Source organism: Schistocerca gregaria, chromosome X, assembly GCF_023897955.1.
Source record: "Schistocerca gregaria isolate iqSchGreg1 chromosome X, iqSchGreg1.2, whole genome shotgun sequence".
NCBI classification, from domain to species: Eukaryota; Metazoa; Arthropoda; class Insecta; order Orthoptera; family Acrididae; genus Schistocerca; species Schistocerca gregaria.
Window position 1 is genome coordinate 170,168,002 of NC_064931.1, and position 18,363 is coordinate 170,186,364.

The 18,363-nt window shown below is 41.9% G+C and overlaps 1 protein-coding gene across 2 annotated transcripts in view; it reads right to left on the bottom strand.

Annotated features, from left to right (window-relative positions):
- LOC126298000 (retinol dehydrogenase 13-like) overlaps positions 1-18,363 on the bottom strand; it is a 180,853-nt gene that overhangs the window by 32,640 nt on the left and 129,850 nt on the right. The window contains exons 5-6 of one of the 2 annotated variants that reach the window (XM_049989316.1): positions 16,287-16,406; positions 5,183-5,200 (exon numbers count right to left, since the gene is read on the bottom strand). In XM_049989316.1, coding sequence (XP_049845273.1) covers positions 5,183-5,200; positions 16,287-16,406 — 138 coding nt within the window. The remainder of the gene's footprint in view (positions 1-5,182; positions 5,201-16,286; positions 16,407-18,363) is intronic. The other variant, XM_049989317.1, reaches the window with a different exon arrangement.

An 18,363-nucleotide genomic window follows, 5' to 3' on the forward strand; every position in this document is an offset into this window, starting at 1 on the left:
GTGCAAACGACATAGATGCTCCAGCTGCACGTAAGCACTATAATACTTCACAACACATGTCGGTTGCCGACTTCCATTTGTTTCAGTTAAATCTATTTAGTTGTAATCATATTATTTTATATTCGAACAGTGATCTCCAACACTGAGCACTGAAACATGAAATTGAATGTAAAACCACCTGAAGATCGACATAACCGCAAAACTGGTCCTATATTAAATAAAATTAATTTCTATTGTGCCTGGTAGCGGTTATTGTTCTACACCCTATAAAGGAACAGTCAGGGAATTCAACTGCATCCATTACGGATAAAATTCACGGAAAAAATTTAGTTCCAGTTTTGGTCACCAGGTCGAAATCTGAGCTGTGAGTACACGAAAGCTGTATAGAAATGTTTCCACATGCAATGGATTAAAAATGGGACATGGGAGAAAAGATCAAACAAGTGAGAAAAAGATAATGTCGGTTTTATTGTTAACCACCGTTTACACAATTTGTTCAGCATGAACATCTGAGACGTCGATGAGATGTTCCATACGTAAAAAGACGTTGTCAACTGTTTCTTGCAGCAGTTCCAGTTCAATCTGAGCAACGTGCTCCTGTATACTTGCTCTCAGATCAGGCAGAGATCTAATTTGTCCCTGGTGAACGCGTTCTTTTAGATACTGCCAGAGCTGAAAGTCACCTGGATTCAGATAAGGTGATCTGCATCTGGAAATATCACGTTCGTGGGAGGATGCATTAAGCAGAACCTTCACTGGGCAGCACACACGGGGTGTTATCTCATCTCGCATGAAGGCTCCACACAGTTGCGCTCTTCCAAAGCAGGAATCACATGCTATTCAAGGATGTCTCGATAATGTGCATACGTCACGGTACATCTGACAGGCCCTGTCGGTGTATTACCTTCAAAGAAGAACGAACCGAGAATAAAGGAGCTACACTTTAATTATAACCACCTGGTATATGCCGTGTTGGCACGTGTAATCCATCAGTATAACAGGCCAGTGACACTATGCGCCACCGTAACGTAAGCCAAAACAAAAAGTTCCAATGAATGTCAACATGAACAGTTTGTTGTCCGAGAAGCTCTGACAGCCGTCATTACGTCCTGAGGCGCTCGCTTCACCAACAGGCGGCATCCCCATCGCCTAGGAGGCGCGGCTATCGCGTCCTCGGTCATCTGGCCGAAAATAGTCCTGGTCGTATCCTTCCACTGCGACTGCATTAAGGACGCCTCACGGCCACATTCAGACCAATTGAAGTCAACGCAGGATTGCGGAATCATCGGGTCTGGAGCTGTCTACTGGCAGCCAGTAGTCCACTACGAGCAACGCTCTGTAGCCTTGACGTCAACGGATTCCAGCGCCATGAGTTTTTCATTGTGATTGATTCCGAACAGCCGTCCTAACAGTGACCTGTCTGGAACAGAACTTACTGTTAAGTTCACCGCGATAATGTTTCACTACGAACCTCTAATTTCACACTTGTCAGTGATTATATGCATATTTATAGGACGGTCTGACGATTTTCCGATTGATCAATGGAGTGAGATTCTGTGATTTAATCAACTATAGCCCTTGTGGGTTAATGAGAAGCGGCTTTGCTTTTGCTAAAAAAAGTGTTTATTGTTATTCATCTATCTCCGGGATTTTTCTTGCGCCCTTGTCAGATCACTTCCTTAAATTTCACCCCGATATGTTCGACTGGCTTCAGTAGGTCAGTCCAACCAATACACCAGATTTTCTGCAAACGCGAGGCATTGGTTCATTATCTGTGGACAGGAACGCTGTGATATTGTTGAAGAAAAGCTTTGAGTCCAAACTACTGCCACCCTGAGGCAGATACTTCTTTTTTTCCTCCCCCCTCACATTAAATATTAGAAAATGTAGCCTGTATCTTTACCCAGTTTTTGCGTCATGATCCCACTCTTTTCTGCCTGATTATACAACAGTTTTGACGTTCCATGAATAAATTTCTATTAGCCATTCTTTCTAAGATTTTCATTCCACATTAACTGATTCTGGCATATTCTTTTATTGAGGCAGTAATTTTTCATATGTTATTGTTTCACTTCTAACCCTGTCTGCACTCACACAGCCTTTCACTCTTCTAAGAAACCTAATTTATTGTGCTTGCATTCTTCTTTTTATGTCTATTTAAAGACCGAGCATATGATGCTATATATGAACTTGGGGTCAGCTATCTTCTTATAGAATGTTATTAATGTGACCCTCTGTCCCTTCGTTTTAAGGTTTTGGTACTTGTTAAAGATATTTTTGTTCAGTATATTGGTTGCAGTCATACGTTATTTTGCGTGACATCAATTTTAAACCATTTCTTAAATTATTTCGTTGCTAACTACAATCTTTGATCTCTTTGGTTCATATCCAATAAAGGCCCTTAAATTCGTTTATTTGGAGGAAATTTCATGTCCTATTCTTCGCATACCTTACGTAGGGTGTGAATACCTCACAGATGCTTTGTTTCCATGTCAACGAATAAAACTGCGTCATGTGCAGACAAAGGGATGCCGAGGACGGTGATCTTGTCCTCGCATTCGTCTGTCTAAAATTTATTTTTGTGTTCTCGTAAAATGGCGACCATTTAATTTTTAGGAAAGGTTAGAGAAAAATAACACAGTATTTTTCCTCGTCTATTAATCAGTGGCTTTTCTGACAAGTTTTCTCCCATATCTAATCCTATGTTTGTATTTTCGTACAAAATTCTAATGGCCTATAGCAGATCATCTCCATGATACACTAGTTTATTACTCTTCATTCTCTCGAAAGCTTTTTAGCCGTCGACAGATAAAATACGTATCTCTCAAACATTTTCTCTGACTCGTCACTTCCCTAGTGTTGGAAGAACTAAGGACATTAGCTGTTAAATATAATCCTATGGAGAACAAGGACTACTTATCCCCTAATCATTTTCTCTCCATACAGCTGTAGTAGGCTAAGATCAAAAGAGGGAAAAACACAATTTATTCCGATCTAAATGTGTGCCCATTGCAACACATACAATGAAGTTCTGTAACTGGGAATTAAAATGCAAGCTCTGCTGATATCCTATACCGAATTTGGTTGAACGTCAAGGTGAAATAGTCTACAGGGTGAGTCACTAACTATTGCCACCGAGAATAACTCTGGAAGTATGATAGGAACTGAAAAGTTTGTGGGACAAATGTTGCATGCGACAACTGGAGCCATATTATGACGTTGGTTTTTTGTTGCTAGGTGGGGTCGCTAAAGAGATATGAAGGTCAACTTTGTTTTTTTTAAATGGGATGCTATGGTTTGGTACTTATTTTCTGACAGCGGCTATCGAGACGAATCCAATGATGTGTAACATTAAGGTCTTTGAAAGTCAGCGAAGGTCACAAAGGTGGCATGAACGTCCATTTAGAAAAGGTGTTCGAAGTGATGACCATTGGTATCAATGCAGTGCTGCAATCTTCTTATTATGGATTGGGCGGTATTCCTTATCACATCGGCAATTATCGAAGCACATGCTCTGATAGTTCTCTCTCGCATATCTTCAGGTATAGTTGGAACGTCTTTATAAACAACGTGTTTTACCGAATCCCCACAAGAAAAAATCTAGAAGCGTGAAGTCCGGCGAACGAGCTGGCCACGACACATCTCCACTGCGTCCAATCCAACGATTTGGAAATTGTCTCTGCAACTCATTTCTAGCCATCAGCGAAAAATGTGCCGGCCACCCATTGTGTTGATACCACGTTCTGTTCCTTGTTCCTAAAGGCATTTCTTCCAATAACAGACCTAATGTTTCTTGCAGGAATGTGGTGTACTTCCTACTATTAAGATTTCCTTCGATGAAATAGGGGCCTATAATTCTGTCCTCCAGAATCCCACACCATACATTCACCGACCACGGGTTTTGGTGTGCAACTTGCCGCAGCCAACATGGATTTTCGGTTGCCCAATAGTGCATGTTATGCAAATTAACATTTCCAAGGTTCGTGAATGCAGCCTCGTCAGTGAATAAAACCAAATTGATAAATATGTCAATCCTCTGCATCAGAAGTTGCATCGACAGCATTCAATGCGACGCATACAATCCGTACCAGTTAATTCTTCGTGGAGACCGATATGGTAAGGTAGATATTTATAGCGATGCAGAACACGAACAACGCTACTCTAGCTCATGCCTTCCGATTTGACGCGAACTAACAGAAACATGTCGAACCACAGTGGCAAGAGTACCAGTTTCCGTTTCCTCGTTAGTAACTTTCCTTTGCCGGATATGTTCCCGATGCGTTAAATATCCTGTTGTTCTCAATTTATCACAAATATTAAAATGTACGGCTTGGAGGGTGAGCACGTTGAGGACATGTTTCAGCATATAAGTCTCTATCTCTCACGGAATTTCGATGGCATTCACCGTAAATGAGAAGCATATCGACATGTTCTTCGAAGGAATACGTCATTCACATTCGCTTGATTCGATGATACTAGTCTCACCGTTCCTGTTAGTGCTGTATTACGAAACCCGCCGAATGGTGTTAAAAAGTCAGTGGCACGTTAGATGGATATGACCGTATTCGGCGAATATTTACCATTTGCACGATATACGAGAGAGAATTGTCAGACCATGTGCTTCGATAAATGCGGAAGTGATAAGGAATACCACTCAATCCAGGATAAGAAGATTGTAGCACTGCACTGATACCAATGGTCATCACTTCGAACACCTTCTGTAAATGGATGTTCATTCCACCTTTTTGACCCTCGTTGACCTTCAAAAATCTTACTGTTACACATCATTGGATTCGTCTCGATAACCGCTATCAGAAAATAAGTACCAAACTATAGCATCCCATTAAAAAAAAAAGTTGACCTTCATATCTCCGACGTGACCCGGCCAGCAACAAAAAACCAGCGTCATATTATGGCCTCCGTTGTCCCATGCAACATTTGTCCCACAAACTTTTCAGCTCCTGCCATACTTTCGGAGTTATTCTACATGGCAATCGTTAGTGACTTACCCTGTATAACGATATCGGAAAATTACTTAGGTATTAGTGACATTTAATACATTAAAAATTACAAACAGGCATTTTTTTCAAAATGTATGCATAAATAAATACACAAACACATGCAGTGGCTACCGAATAATAATGGAGTTTATAATAACGAATATAACTTAAGTGTTACCCACCTATAGGATTCCGGACAACTGTAAAGAAAAGAAGCCTGTCTTAAGAATGTTAACTAAAGAAACAGACTAATAAAAAGACACTAGAGATGAGAAACGCACACACACTCTAACATTGCGCAACTAATTGCAAATACTCTTACTCTTGGTCTATGTACTACGTCCTACAGATTGTGCAATCATCAATCTATTGTCAAGCCAATACAGTAAGATAGTGATAAACATATCCATGGATAGTCGATACATATAGACTTTTTGTTCCAATTGAAATGTGACTTAGATATAATATATACTTTCGTTGACGTGACGTGTGCTCTTTATCTGATAAGCTATATTTCTGTAGGTACATTTTCAATGTTTCCTGTGGTCTTGTTAAAGGGCACTGAATCCATATAAAATTACGATAGTCCGCTCTCAAGCAGCTTGTAAGCCACTAACATATAGGTAGGGAATACGCAACGTTAACTGATTTGAGATTTCAGCGAAACCATAGTATCAATTTCATAAAACAATCACAGTATTTTCTGTCACTTTTTAAGTTACCTAAGGCTCTCCGCAACATAGTGGAAGAATGTTCAACAGTTTCCTTGGTTTCGTGTTGCTTCCTGGGGAGGATCCACGTAGAGGCTAGCTGCTACCTTAATTAGGTCAACCAGTATTCCGCTCAGCCGTTTTCTGTTCCTTTCCCTATTAACAGCTGCGAGCGTAAGACACTCCTGTAGGGGATCTTTTCTGTGCGTAATTTAGTCAAACCACTTTCGCCCCAAAAATCAACCTCCTAGTGGGCTATCGTGATTCGTTTCTTAGTTATTGTGGTCTTCAGTCCGAAGACTGGTTTCATGCAGGTCTCCCTGCTATTCTATCCTGTGCAAGCCCCTTCATGTCCGAATAACTACTACAACCCACATCTTTCTGAATCTGCTTACTGTATTCGTCTCTTGGTCTACCTCTATGATTTTTACCCCCCACACGCCCCTTCAATACTTTACCGGTAATCCCTTGTTGTCTGTTGATGTGTCCTGTCAACAGAACCCGTCTTTAAATCAAGTTGTGCCGAACATTTATTGTCTTTGCTCAATACCTCCTCGTTAGTTACCTGATCTACCTATATAATCTTCAGAATGCTTCTGTAGCACCACATTTCAAAAGCATCTTTCTCTTCTTGTCTAAAATGTTTGTCCTCCACGTTTCTCGTCCACACATGTCCATACTCCACACAGATACCTTCAGAAAAGACTTCCTGATACTTAAATCTATATTCGATATTAACAGATTTCTGTTCTTCAAAAGACTTTTCTTGCCATTGTCAGTCTACATTTTATATCCTCTCTACTTGGCCCTCATCAGTTAATTTTCTGCCCAAATAGTAAAATTCATTTACTACTTTTAGTGTCTCGTTTTCTAATCGAGTGCCATCAGCATCACATAATTTTATTCGACTACATTCCATTTTCATTGTTTTGCTTTTGTTGATGTTCACCTCATATCCTACTCTCAAGACAGTCCATTTCAGTCAACTGCTTTTCCAAGTCCTTTGCTACCTCTGACAAAATTATTATGTCATCAGCAAATCTCAAAGTTTTCATTTCTTCTCCCCGAACTTTAATTCCTTCTCCAAATTTTTCTTTGGTTTCCTGTACTGCTTGCTCAATGTACAGATTGAATAATATCTGGGACATACTATAACTCTGTCTCACTCTCTTCTCAACCACTGCTTCCCTTTCATGCCCTTAACTCTTATAACTGTTGTCTGGTTCCTGTACAAATAGTAAACAGCCTTTCACTCACACTCTTTTAACCCTGCCACCCTCACAATTTCAAAGAGGGTATTCCAGTCAAAATTATCAAAAAGCTTTCTCTAAGTTTACAAATACTGTAAATGTAGTTTTGTCTTTCCTTAACCGCCAGCCGTTGTGGCTGTTCTAGGCGCTTCAGCCCGGACCGCGCTGCTGCTACGGTCGCAGGTTCTAATCCTGCCTCGGGCATGGATGTGTGTGATGTCATTAGGTTTATAAGGTTTAAGTACTGCTAAGTCTATGGGACTGAGGACCTCGGATGTTAAGTCCCATAGTGCTTAGAGCCATTTGAACCATTTTCTTTCCTTAATCTGTCTTCTAAGAGAAATCGTCGAGTCAGTATTGCCTCGCATGTTCCTATATTTCTCCGGATTCCAAACTGAATTCTCCTGAGGTCGGCTGTTACCAGTTTCCCCATTCTTCTATAACGAATGTGTGTTCATATTTTGCAACCATGATTGTTTCAACTGATAGTTCTGTAATATTCACATCACCACAAACTTTCTTTGGAAATGGAAGTATTACATTCTTCTTGAAGTCTGAGAGTATTTCGCCTATGTCATACATCATGTACACCAGATGGAATAGTTTTGTCATGGTTGGCTCTCCCAGAGCTATCAGTAGTTCAGACGGAATGTCGTCTACTCCATGGGATTTGTTTAGAGTTACGTATTTCACTGCTCTGTCAAACTCTCGCAGTATTGTATCCGCTATCTCATCTACGTCCTCTTCCCTTTCTATAATATTGTCAGTACTGTCTTTCTATCCGAGCACTTGATATTCGTACAGATGCTTCTCTTTTCTCCAAAAGCCGGTTTAATTTTCCGGTAGGCGGTATCTATCCTTCCCCTAGTGAAATACGCTTCTAAATCTTACATTTGCACTTCATGTAAATCTCATATTTTACAAGTTTGTATTCCCTTTCGAGTACCTCATTGGCTGCATTTTTATACTTTTTCTTTTGATCAGTTTAACTCAATATCTCCTGTCATGTCCAAGGATTTCTTCTAGGTTTTGTCTTTTTACTACCTGTTTGATCCTCTAGTGCCTTCACTATTCCATCTCTCAAAGCTAACCATTCGTCTTCTACTGAATTCCTTTCCCTTATTCTAGTCAATCGTTGGCTAATGCTCCCTCTGAAACTCTGAACAACCTCTGGTTCTTTCAATTTATCCAGGTCCCATACATTTAATATCATACCTTTCTGATATTCCTCCAGTTTTTATCTACTGTTCATAACCAATAAATTACGGCCAGAGTTAACGTCTGGCCGAAATGTTTTACAGTTTAGAGGCTGGTTCCAAAATCTTTGTCATACGATTAATATAATCAGTGTGAAACCTTTAAATGTCTCTAGGTGTCATTCACGTATACAACCTTATTTCATGATTCTTTAACCAAATGTTAGTGATTATTATATAATGCTATTTACAAAATTCTACCAGACAGTGTGCTCTTTCATTCCTTTCCCCCAGTCCATAGTCTCTTCTTTCTCTTCCCTTTCCCACTATCAAATTCCAGTCCCCCAAACCCAATTACATTTTCGTCTCCTTTAACTATCTAAATAATTTCTTTCATCTTATCATATATTTCTTCATTCTCTACATGACCTACGGAGCTAGCTGGCGTACAAACTCTGTGACGGGCGTAGGCTTTGTGTTTACTTGAATACAATAATACGTTCACCGTGCTGTTCATAGTAGCTTACCTGCATTCTTATTTTCTTATTCATTATTAAACCTACTCCTGCATTACCCCCATTTGATTTTGTATTTATAACCCAGTATTCACCTAAAAAGAAGTACTGTTCCTCCATCCACCAAACTTCACTACTTCCAACTATTTCTAACTTTAACCTATCCATTTCCCTTTTTGAATTTTCTAACCTATCTGGCGGATTAAGGGATCTAACATTCCATGCTCCGACATGTAGGACGCCAGTTTTGTTTCTTCTGATGACATCCTCTTGAGTAGTCCCCGCCCGCAGATTCTAATGGAGGACTCTTTGACTTCTGGAATATTTTACCCAAAAATAAGCCACTATCATTTAACCATACAGTAGAGCTGTATGCCCTAGGGCAGTTTCCCCTTGCTTTCAGCCGTTCACAGTACCAGCACAGCAAGGCCGTTTTGGTTGATGTTACAAGGCAGGTCGGTCAATCATCCAGACAGCTGCCCCTGCAACTACTGGAGAGGCTGCTGCCCCTCTGCAGGAACCACACGTTTGTCTAGCCTCTCAACAGAGACCCCTCCGTTGTGGTTGCACACACGGTACGGCTAATTATAGCGCTGAATCACGCAAGCCACTCCACCAACGGCATCGTCAGATGGTTGATGGGGTTCTACTGAAACTGAAATCCTTACTGTGACCACACTTCTCCATCAGATTGGTTCGAGTGCATGAATTCTTCCACGGACAGCCTTTCTCATTACCCACTCCTTGTAGCAATATATCACTGGCGAAAAATTCTTTTCTCTGCCTTTGATTTCATAAGGAACTATTGTGCATAGTGACTGTAGTATAGAAACACAGCTATCAGTCGCTACCTCAATGGTTTCCTGGTATTCTTGTATATTCAGATATAGGTTATAAATAGCGATCTTCAGTGCTAAAATATAAGGAAATTGCAGAATCACACTGATTAACGTAAGCAATAAGAAAAACACTACATTATTCAATATCAATAATCCATTCTACTCAACATACATTTTGAGTGAGTAATAACCAAAAAAACTCGCAATAGTAGATGCCACCATACAACTTCACTGGTGTAAAGGCAGAAGAAAACTGATGTTGTCGTTTACGACAAATACAGCAGTTTCAGTTTCTATCATGTAGCCTAGGGACCGTCCTCTATGTGAAAAAAATAACTAACACAGTTTCATTCCAATATAGTAGTTGAAAATCTTTTTTTAATAAATAATACTAGAAAGTGCACTGAGGTTTCAAAAATCATGGGATACCATCTAATATCATGTCGGACCTTCTTTTGCCTGGTGTAGGGCAGCAACTCGGCGTGGTATGGACTTAGGTCATCATTGTTTACAAACATGTACCCCATTAATGGCTGCAAAGGGTCTCCAAGCAACCGAACGTAACCATCTCCAGTCAATTATAGGTTCATCTGAACCAGAGGACGCAGTCCATCCCATGTAAACACAGCCCACCTCATTATGGAGCCACTGCCAACTTGTACATAGCTTCCAGAATTAGATTTTTACTCAGCAGCGGAGTGTGTGCTGATATGAAACTTCCTGGCAGTTTAAAACTGTGTGCCGGACCGAGACTCGAACTCGGGACCTTTGCCTCCTGTAGGAGACGAGGTACTGGCAGAAGTAAGGCTGTGATAACGGGCCGTGAGTCGTGCTTGGGTAGCTCAGATGGTAGAGCACTTGCTCACGAAACGCAAAGGTCCCGAGTTCGAGTCTCGGTCCGGCACACAGTTTTAATCTGCCAGGAAGTTGCACATATCTTGGTGACGAACTGCGTCCGTAGCTTCGTGGGGTCTGCACCACACTCGAACCCTACCGTCAGGTCTTACCAACTGAAATCGGAAATCATCTGACCAGGACACGGTTTTCTAGTTGTCTAGGGTATAGCCCACATGATCACATGCGCAGGAGAGGGGCTGCAGGCGATGTCGAGCTGTTAGCAAAGGCACTCGTGTCGGGTGTCTGCCGCCATAGCCCATTAATGACGAATTCCGCCGTACTGTCCTGATCTATACGTTCGTCGTACGTCTCACTTTGATTTCTTTGGTTATTTACGCAGTGTTGCTTGTCTGTTAGCACTGTCAACTCTACGCAAACGTCGCTGCTCTCGGTCGTTCAGTGAACGCCGTCGGCCACTGTGTTGTCCGTGGTGGGAGGTAATGCCTGAAACTGGGTATTCTAGGCACACTCTTGGCACTGTGGATCTCGGGATACTGAATTCCCTAACTATATCCGTAAGGGAATGTCCCATGCGTCTAGCTCCAACAACCATTCCGCGTTCAGTGCCTGTTAATTCCCGTCGCATTACGTCGGAAATCTTTTCATGTGAATCACATTAGTACAAATGACTGCTACGCCAATGCACTACCCTTTTATACCTTGTGTAAGCGATACGACCGCCATCTGTATGTGTGCATATCGCCGTGCCATGGCTTTCGTCACCTCAGTGTAAGTAGGGAAATGATTACAGTAAAACTTCATTTATATGTTTTCCACTTATACGTTTTTTCGTGTCCCGGCGAAATATCCACAGTGTGCACAAGTTAAGATGCAGTGTTTCACAGTGGGTTGCCGATAAGTGGATTGGTAAGACCGATATTAGACTATAATAAAATTTGATAGTGTAATAAGGAACTTTGTCAAAGTTACGTAGTGGTCAAATTTTCTTTTATCAAATCTAGCGCCTCGCCTTAGAATTAGATAATGTTTATCAATATAACTCCCAAATTTACATGGTGCGTCGAATATATACCGAAATTAATAGAAATGTTAGGGGCAGATGAAGCACTGTGTAGCTTACGACATTCCGAATAGAAAAACAGAATAAAAAGTAAAAGCTACAAAAAAAAAATGCCCTGAAGTACGGCCAGGATATACCCCCGAGAATACAAAGGAGAAAATCTACAACTTCTCTTGAAATAAAAATTTTTCATGACTGCAGTACGTATTAAATTTATTTGCCTTCACATATTCCTCCTTCAGTGTGTAATAAATAGTTTCACATGTTTCTGGTATTGGTTCAAATGGCTCTGAGCACAATGGGACTTAACGTCTGTGGTCGCCAGCCCCTTGAACTTAGAACTACTTAAACCTAACTATCCTAAGGACATCACACACATCCATGCCCGAGGCAGGACTCGAACCTGCGGCCGTAGCGGTTACGCGGTTCCAGACTGCAGCGCCTAGAACCGCTCGGCCACTCCGGCCGGCGTTTCTGGTATTATTTTCGTCAATGTGCACTGCAGCATTAGAGCGCTATACAGGTAATGTGCCGGCCGGGGTGGACGAGCGGTTCTAGGCGCTACAGTCTGGAACCGCGCGACCGCAACGGTCGCAGGTTCGAATCCTGCCTCGGGCATGGATGTGTGTGATGTCCTTATGTTAGTTAGGTTTAATTAGTTCTAAGTTCTAGGGGATTGATGACCTCAGAATTTAAGTCCCATAGTGCTCAGAGCCATTTTTGATAGGGTAATGTAAACTAGAGTAGCTAGATGCTTCAGATGGTTCAAATGGCTCTAAGCACTATGGGACTTAACATCTAAGGTTATCAGTTCCCTAGACTTAGAACTACGTAAACCTAACAAACCTAAAGACATCACACACATCCATGACCGAGGCAGGATTCGAACCTGCGACCGTAGCAGCAGCGCGGTTCCGGATTGAAGCACCTAGAACCGCTCGGCCACAGCGGCCGGCAGAGTTGCGAGAAATCGCAGTAATACTGTAAGTCTGTGTGTTGCAGATGTAGCGTTTCGGAGGAGAGTGTTCAGCTTCATAATATGAGGAGCCACTTTCTTGAGCACATATTGAAATGTACTCTCGTTCATTCACAAAGGGATTTTCATGCGACTTTACGTCCTCGACCTGCAGCTCAAGTAGCAAATTTTGTTGTATATCTTTCTCATCTCGCTTTGAAGTCCACGGTTCACCCACGTATGTTTCCTATTCTTCTGCTTCTCTTGCAAATGCAGCTGGAGTGCACGCAACTGCAGACCAGGTATAAAAATTTATTTACGGCATCGGTGGCGTAGCGTGTTGATGTTGGCAACGACTATTCATTCCTGGGAATTCATTTCACCAAGACGTAAATAATTAAATCTGTTCTTGCTCTATGGTTGACAGATTCTTGTATGTACCCTTGTCCGCTAAGTAAATTAGTGATATTCGAAAAATGAACTTTTCGTAACAAAACATTTGCATTATATGAAGATGGTGTTGTCAACATCAGCACACTACACCGCCGATACCGTAAGTAAAATTGAACTGCAGACAACACTATTAAATCGTAGTCGGCCGTTATGAAGGAACTTTGACGAAATATTTGATGACAGTGTGATGCCCCCTTTTGTGCCACGTCTAGCCGAGCGGTCTGAGGAGCTGCAGTCATGTACTGTGCGGCTGGTGTCCGCGGAGGTTCGAGTCCTCCCTCGGGCATAGGTGTGTGTGTTTGTCCTGAGGATAATTTAGGTTAAGTAGTGTGTAAGCTTAGGGGCTGATGACCTTAGCAGTTAAGTTCCATAAGATTTCACACACATTTGAACATTTTTTGCGCCATGTCAAAAATCATTGTCAAAGAAAATTTGATAGTATAATACCGGCCTAAGCTTCATATATTAACACGGCACCGCGGTTGCCAGCTAGAAAACCACTTTGTTGCGAGGGTTTTACAAAAAGGTACGGCCAAACTTTCAGGAAACATTCCTCACACACAAATAAAGAAAAGATGTGATGTGGACATGTGTCCGGAAACGCTTAATTTCCATGTTAGAGCTTATTTTAGTTTCGTCAGTATGTACTGTACTTCCTCGATTCACCGCCAGTTGACCCAATTGAAGGAAGGTAATGTTGACTTCGGTGCTTGTGTTGACATGCGACTCATTGCTCTACAGTACTAACATCAAGCACATCAGTACGTAGCATCAACAGGTTAGTGTTCATCATGAAAGTGGTTTTGCAGTCAGTGCAATGTTTACAAATGTGGAGTTGGCAGATGCCCATTTGATGTATAGATTAGCACGGGGCAATAGTCGCGGCGCGGTACGTTTGTATCGAGACTGATTTCCAGAACGAAGGTGTCCCGACAGGAAGACGTTCGAAGCAATTGATCGGCGCCTTAGGGAGCACGGAACATTCCAGCCTATGACTCGCGACTGGGGAAGACCTAGAACGACGAGAACACCTGCAATGGACGAGGCCATTCTTCGTACAGTTGACGATAACCCTAACGTCAGCGTCAGAGAAGTTGCTGCTATACAAGATAACGTTGCTACGGGAGAACCAATTGTTTCCGTACCATGTACAATTGTACAGCGTGTGCAGGCACTATCAGCAGCTGATTGGCCTCCACGGGTACACTTCTGCGAATGGTTCATCCGACAATGTGTCAATCCTCATTTCAGTGCAAATGTTCTGTTTACGGATGAGGCTTCATTCCAACGTGATCACATTGTAAATTTTCACAAGCAACATGTGTGGGCTGAAGAGAATCCGCACGCAATTGTGCAATCACATCATCAACACAGATTTTCTGTGAACGTTTGGGCAGGCATTGTTGGTGATGTCTTGATTGGGCCCCATGTTCTTTCACCGACGCTCAGTGGAGCACGTTATCATGATTTCATACGCGGTACTCTACCTGTTCTGCTAGAACATTTGCCTTTACAAGTACGACATAACATGTGGTTCATGCACGATAGAACTCCTGCACATTTCAGTCGAAGTGTTCGTACGCTTCTCAACAATAGATTCGGTGACCGATGGATTGGTAGAGGCGGACCAATTCCATGGCGTCTACGCTCTCTTGACCTCAACCCTCTTGACTTTCATTTATGGGGGCATTTGAAAGTTCTTGTCTACGCAACCCCGGTACCAAATGTAGAGACTCTTCGTGCTCGTATTGTAGACGGCTGTGATACAATACTCCATTCTCCAGAGCTGCATCACCGCATCAGGGATTCATGCGACGGTGGGTGGATGCATGTTTCTCTGCTAACGGAGGACATTTTGAACATTTCGTTACAAGGTGTTTGAAGTCACGCTGGTACGTTCTGTTGCTGTGTGTTTCCATTCCGTAATTAATGTGATTTGAAGAGAAGTAATAAAATGAGCTCTAACATGGAAAGTAAGCGTTTCCGGACCCATGTCCACATAACATATTTTATTTCTTTGTGTGTAAGAAATGTTTCCTGAAAGTTTGGCCATACCCTTTTGTAACACCCGGTATACGTTTATCACACTTATACTTTTTTTCTGTAGTCCGTTGAAAAACGTATAAACGAAGTTTTACTGTAATTCATTGGATTCCTGGATCAGAAACAGTGGAGTTAAAACCTACGTCTTTAAATAGAGATTTAAGTTTTGCCGAAACTGAAACGTTTTTACTCCCGTAAAAGGTTCACTCCTTTTTCATAGGCAGTAGCCACAATATTGCATTAGAACTGAGCGAAATGGCACAATGGTAATACATTAACTTGCATTCAGAATTAGGGCGGTTTAAATTATTGTTCAGCCATCCAGTTATAGATGGTCGGTAGTTTCCCCAAATAACTTTGAAAAAGAACACAGCTGATTTCTGTCCTGTTTTTCCCGAATCTTAAACTGTGCTCCTTCTGTTGGCGATGCGTTGAAGCCTAATCTTCCTTCGTTTTATTTCGTTGAATCTTTGCAGACTCACTGTGTGATGTTTGTCATTCACATTATTTTGGCGTTGGAAATTTATTGGAAGTGAAACTTGCAGGATGTTGTACACGTTTGTGGTTAAGGAAGTTTTACCCAGTTGCAAATCGATTTCTGCGTAGTTTTAAGTGTGCAAATACTGCAGTTAAACTAGAACCTTCATACTTTTGGAGATTTCAGCACCGACGTTTCTCCGCTGTATGACGTTGCACCGTAGGAGTCTACTGATGTGTTCGAAAAAACGTGTTAACGAGCGCTAACATAAAAGGGAAATCAGCTGGCAGCAACTGGGCGAGAAAACACGTAACAAAGAAGGGGGACTGTGGTAAAGTTAATTGCTATGTAAGCACCTTGGGGCCTTTGATTTCGCGTTCAGTATTAAACATCGCCATCTAAGTTAATTATATGGCCTGGAATAAACTACACTCTGTGTCATTACAGTAAACGAAACTGGCACAGCTGCGCAAAAGCTACATCTAAACGACAACAAAAATTGCCAATGAAACTTGATGAACAGCAAACTAGGTGAGTGCCGCAGCGCAAGGTGTTGTATATCATTTAAAGCACTGGGAGCTCACGTTTCGAGGAACTTACGTAGTTACAGTAAAATAGGGAATATATGTAAATCCGGCGAAAGAGGAAGTGTACCGTGAACAAGCAAAGGGAATTGCATTTCGAAGATGAAGGAAATTATACCAAAAGTGGTAGAAATGGAGGAAGACAAAGTAGATAAAATTGCGTTAGTGGATCGAGAGTAACAATACAAAAAGGCGCATTTAAAAACTAAATACTTCTTGCGTCTGCACAACAATACATTCGGAGCACAGATAAAACATAAAAAAGTTTGTGGGACGTTCTTTGATAAACCTACAGAGGAATGTGCGTTTTGTGTGCTGAGCTGCCATTTTTGGGATACTACCAACCTTCAAGTCGTTTACCCAACTCTTTGGTGAACAGGATATTGGCAAGCTTGCTTCTCGCGTAAGCGAAAGTCGCGTTGTATGATTTCTCCCACATCAGGTCGTCGAAGTCGATAGAACCACCTGTAAATCAGAACAAACGTTATGGCGTGGTTGACTTTTTAGCGAAATACGCTTTCATTAGCAAATATTCTGTACATTATAGTGGGGAAAATCTCTTAAGCACTACAGACATGTTAAACACTTTAAATAAACTTTCGTTGCGACAATTTTACTAAGGAACAAATCCACGAATGGAAGGTAAAAGCGTTTATAGATGAAGAATTGAAGTATAATCTCGGTTTCTCCGCAAAACTATAAAAAATTTTTTTGTTACATCAGAGACAAGATGTAATACACATACCTGTAAAATATGTGTAGTTGCTTACACCTCTAATCAAATAATTATTCCTAGTACAGAAATGAGTAGGCGTTAGGTACTCATTTGGTGGTGTTTTATTTGTTGTTGTTGTTGTCTTCCGTCCTGAGACTGGTTTGATGCACCTCTCCATGCTACTCTATCCTGTGCAAGCTTCTTCATCGCCCAGTACTTACTGCAACCTACATCCTTCTGAATCTGCTTAGTGTATTCATCTCTTGGTCTCCCTCTACGATTTTTACCCTCCACGCTGCCCTCCAATGCTAAATTTGTGATCCCTTGATGCCTCAGAACATGTCCTACCAACTGGTCCCTTCTTCTTGTCAAGTTGTGCCACAAACTCCTCTTCTCCCCAATTCTATTCAATACCTCCTCATTAGTTATGTGATCTACCGTTTTATTTACAAAATGGATATTTCATTTGGTGGTATCTGAGGTTTATAAGCGTATATTCTACCATTCTGCGCATAGTTTGAGCTTATTATGTCAAACTGATACAACCAAACTTGGCTGGGAATCACTTCTGCAATGTTACCAAATAGGGCCTTGCCAAGTCATCGTTTGAACTGGATTCAGAGGGTCCATAGTTTCAACATGGTGGAATTTATAGGGTAGGAAGAATCCAAAACCTTTGTTTCTGGTCCTAATGTAGTAACAAGAGGTAGTTAGTGAAGTTACAGACGGGTTGCGTTACAGACGTCATTTAACTTAAGGGAAGGCAAGAGGACAGACTTAAAGTTAAGCGTTCTGTCAGCGACAAAGTCTTGGGGTGGGGTGGGGGTGGGGGAGAGTGGAGAATTAAGGGACCCTATCCAATTCACAGAAACCATCCCGGCATTTGCCGTAAGTGACGTAGGCAAAATACGGAAAATCTGAATCTGGATGGCTGGACTGGGATCAGAACCACCGCCATCGCGAATGTGGGCCCATTGTCTTTCCACTACACTCAGAATCTGAAGAAAGTTTTGAAATACACTGGGGTGAGAAAAGACATGGGGCAGACATATTCACATACACAGATGGCAATAGTATCACGTATACAAGGTGTAAAAGGGCAGTGCATTGCGGAGTTGTGATTTGTACTCGTTGTTGTTGTTGTTGTTGTGGTCTTCAGTCCTGAGACTGGTTTGATGCAGCTCTCCATGCTAATCTATCCTGTGCAAGCTTCTTCATCTCCCAGTACCTACTGCAGCCTACATCCTTCTGAATCTGCTTAGTGTATTCATCTCTTGGTCTCCCTCTACAATTTCTACCCTCCACACTGCCCTCCATTGCGAAATTTGTGATCCCCTGATGCCTCAGAACATGTCCTACCAACCGGTCCCTTCTTCTTGTCAAGCTGTGCCACATACTCCTCTTCTCCCCAATTCTACTCAATACCTCCTCATTTGTACTCAGGTAAATGGAAATGCCGTGTGGCTAGGGTAGACCGTTCGCCTGGCGCACGTCTTTCGGGTTGACGCCACTTCGGCGACTAGTGTGTCGGTGGGGATGAAATTATGATGATAAAGACAACACAACACCCAGACCCTGAGCGGAGAAAATCTCCGACAAAGCCGGGAATCGAACACAGGCCGTTAGGTATGACATTCCGTCGTGCTGACCACCCAGCTTCCAGCAGCAGACCTGTTCTCAGGTGATTCATATGAAAAGGTTTCCGAC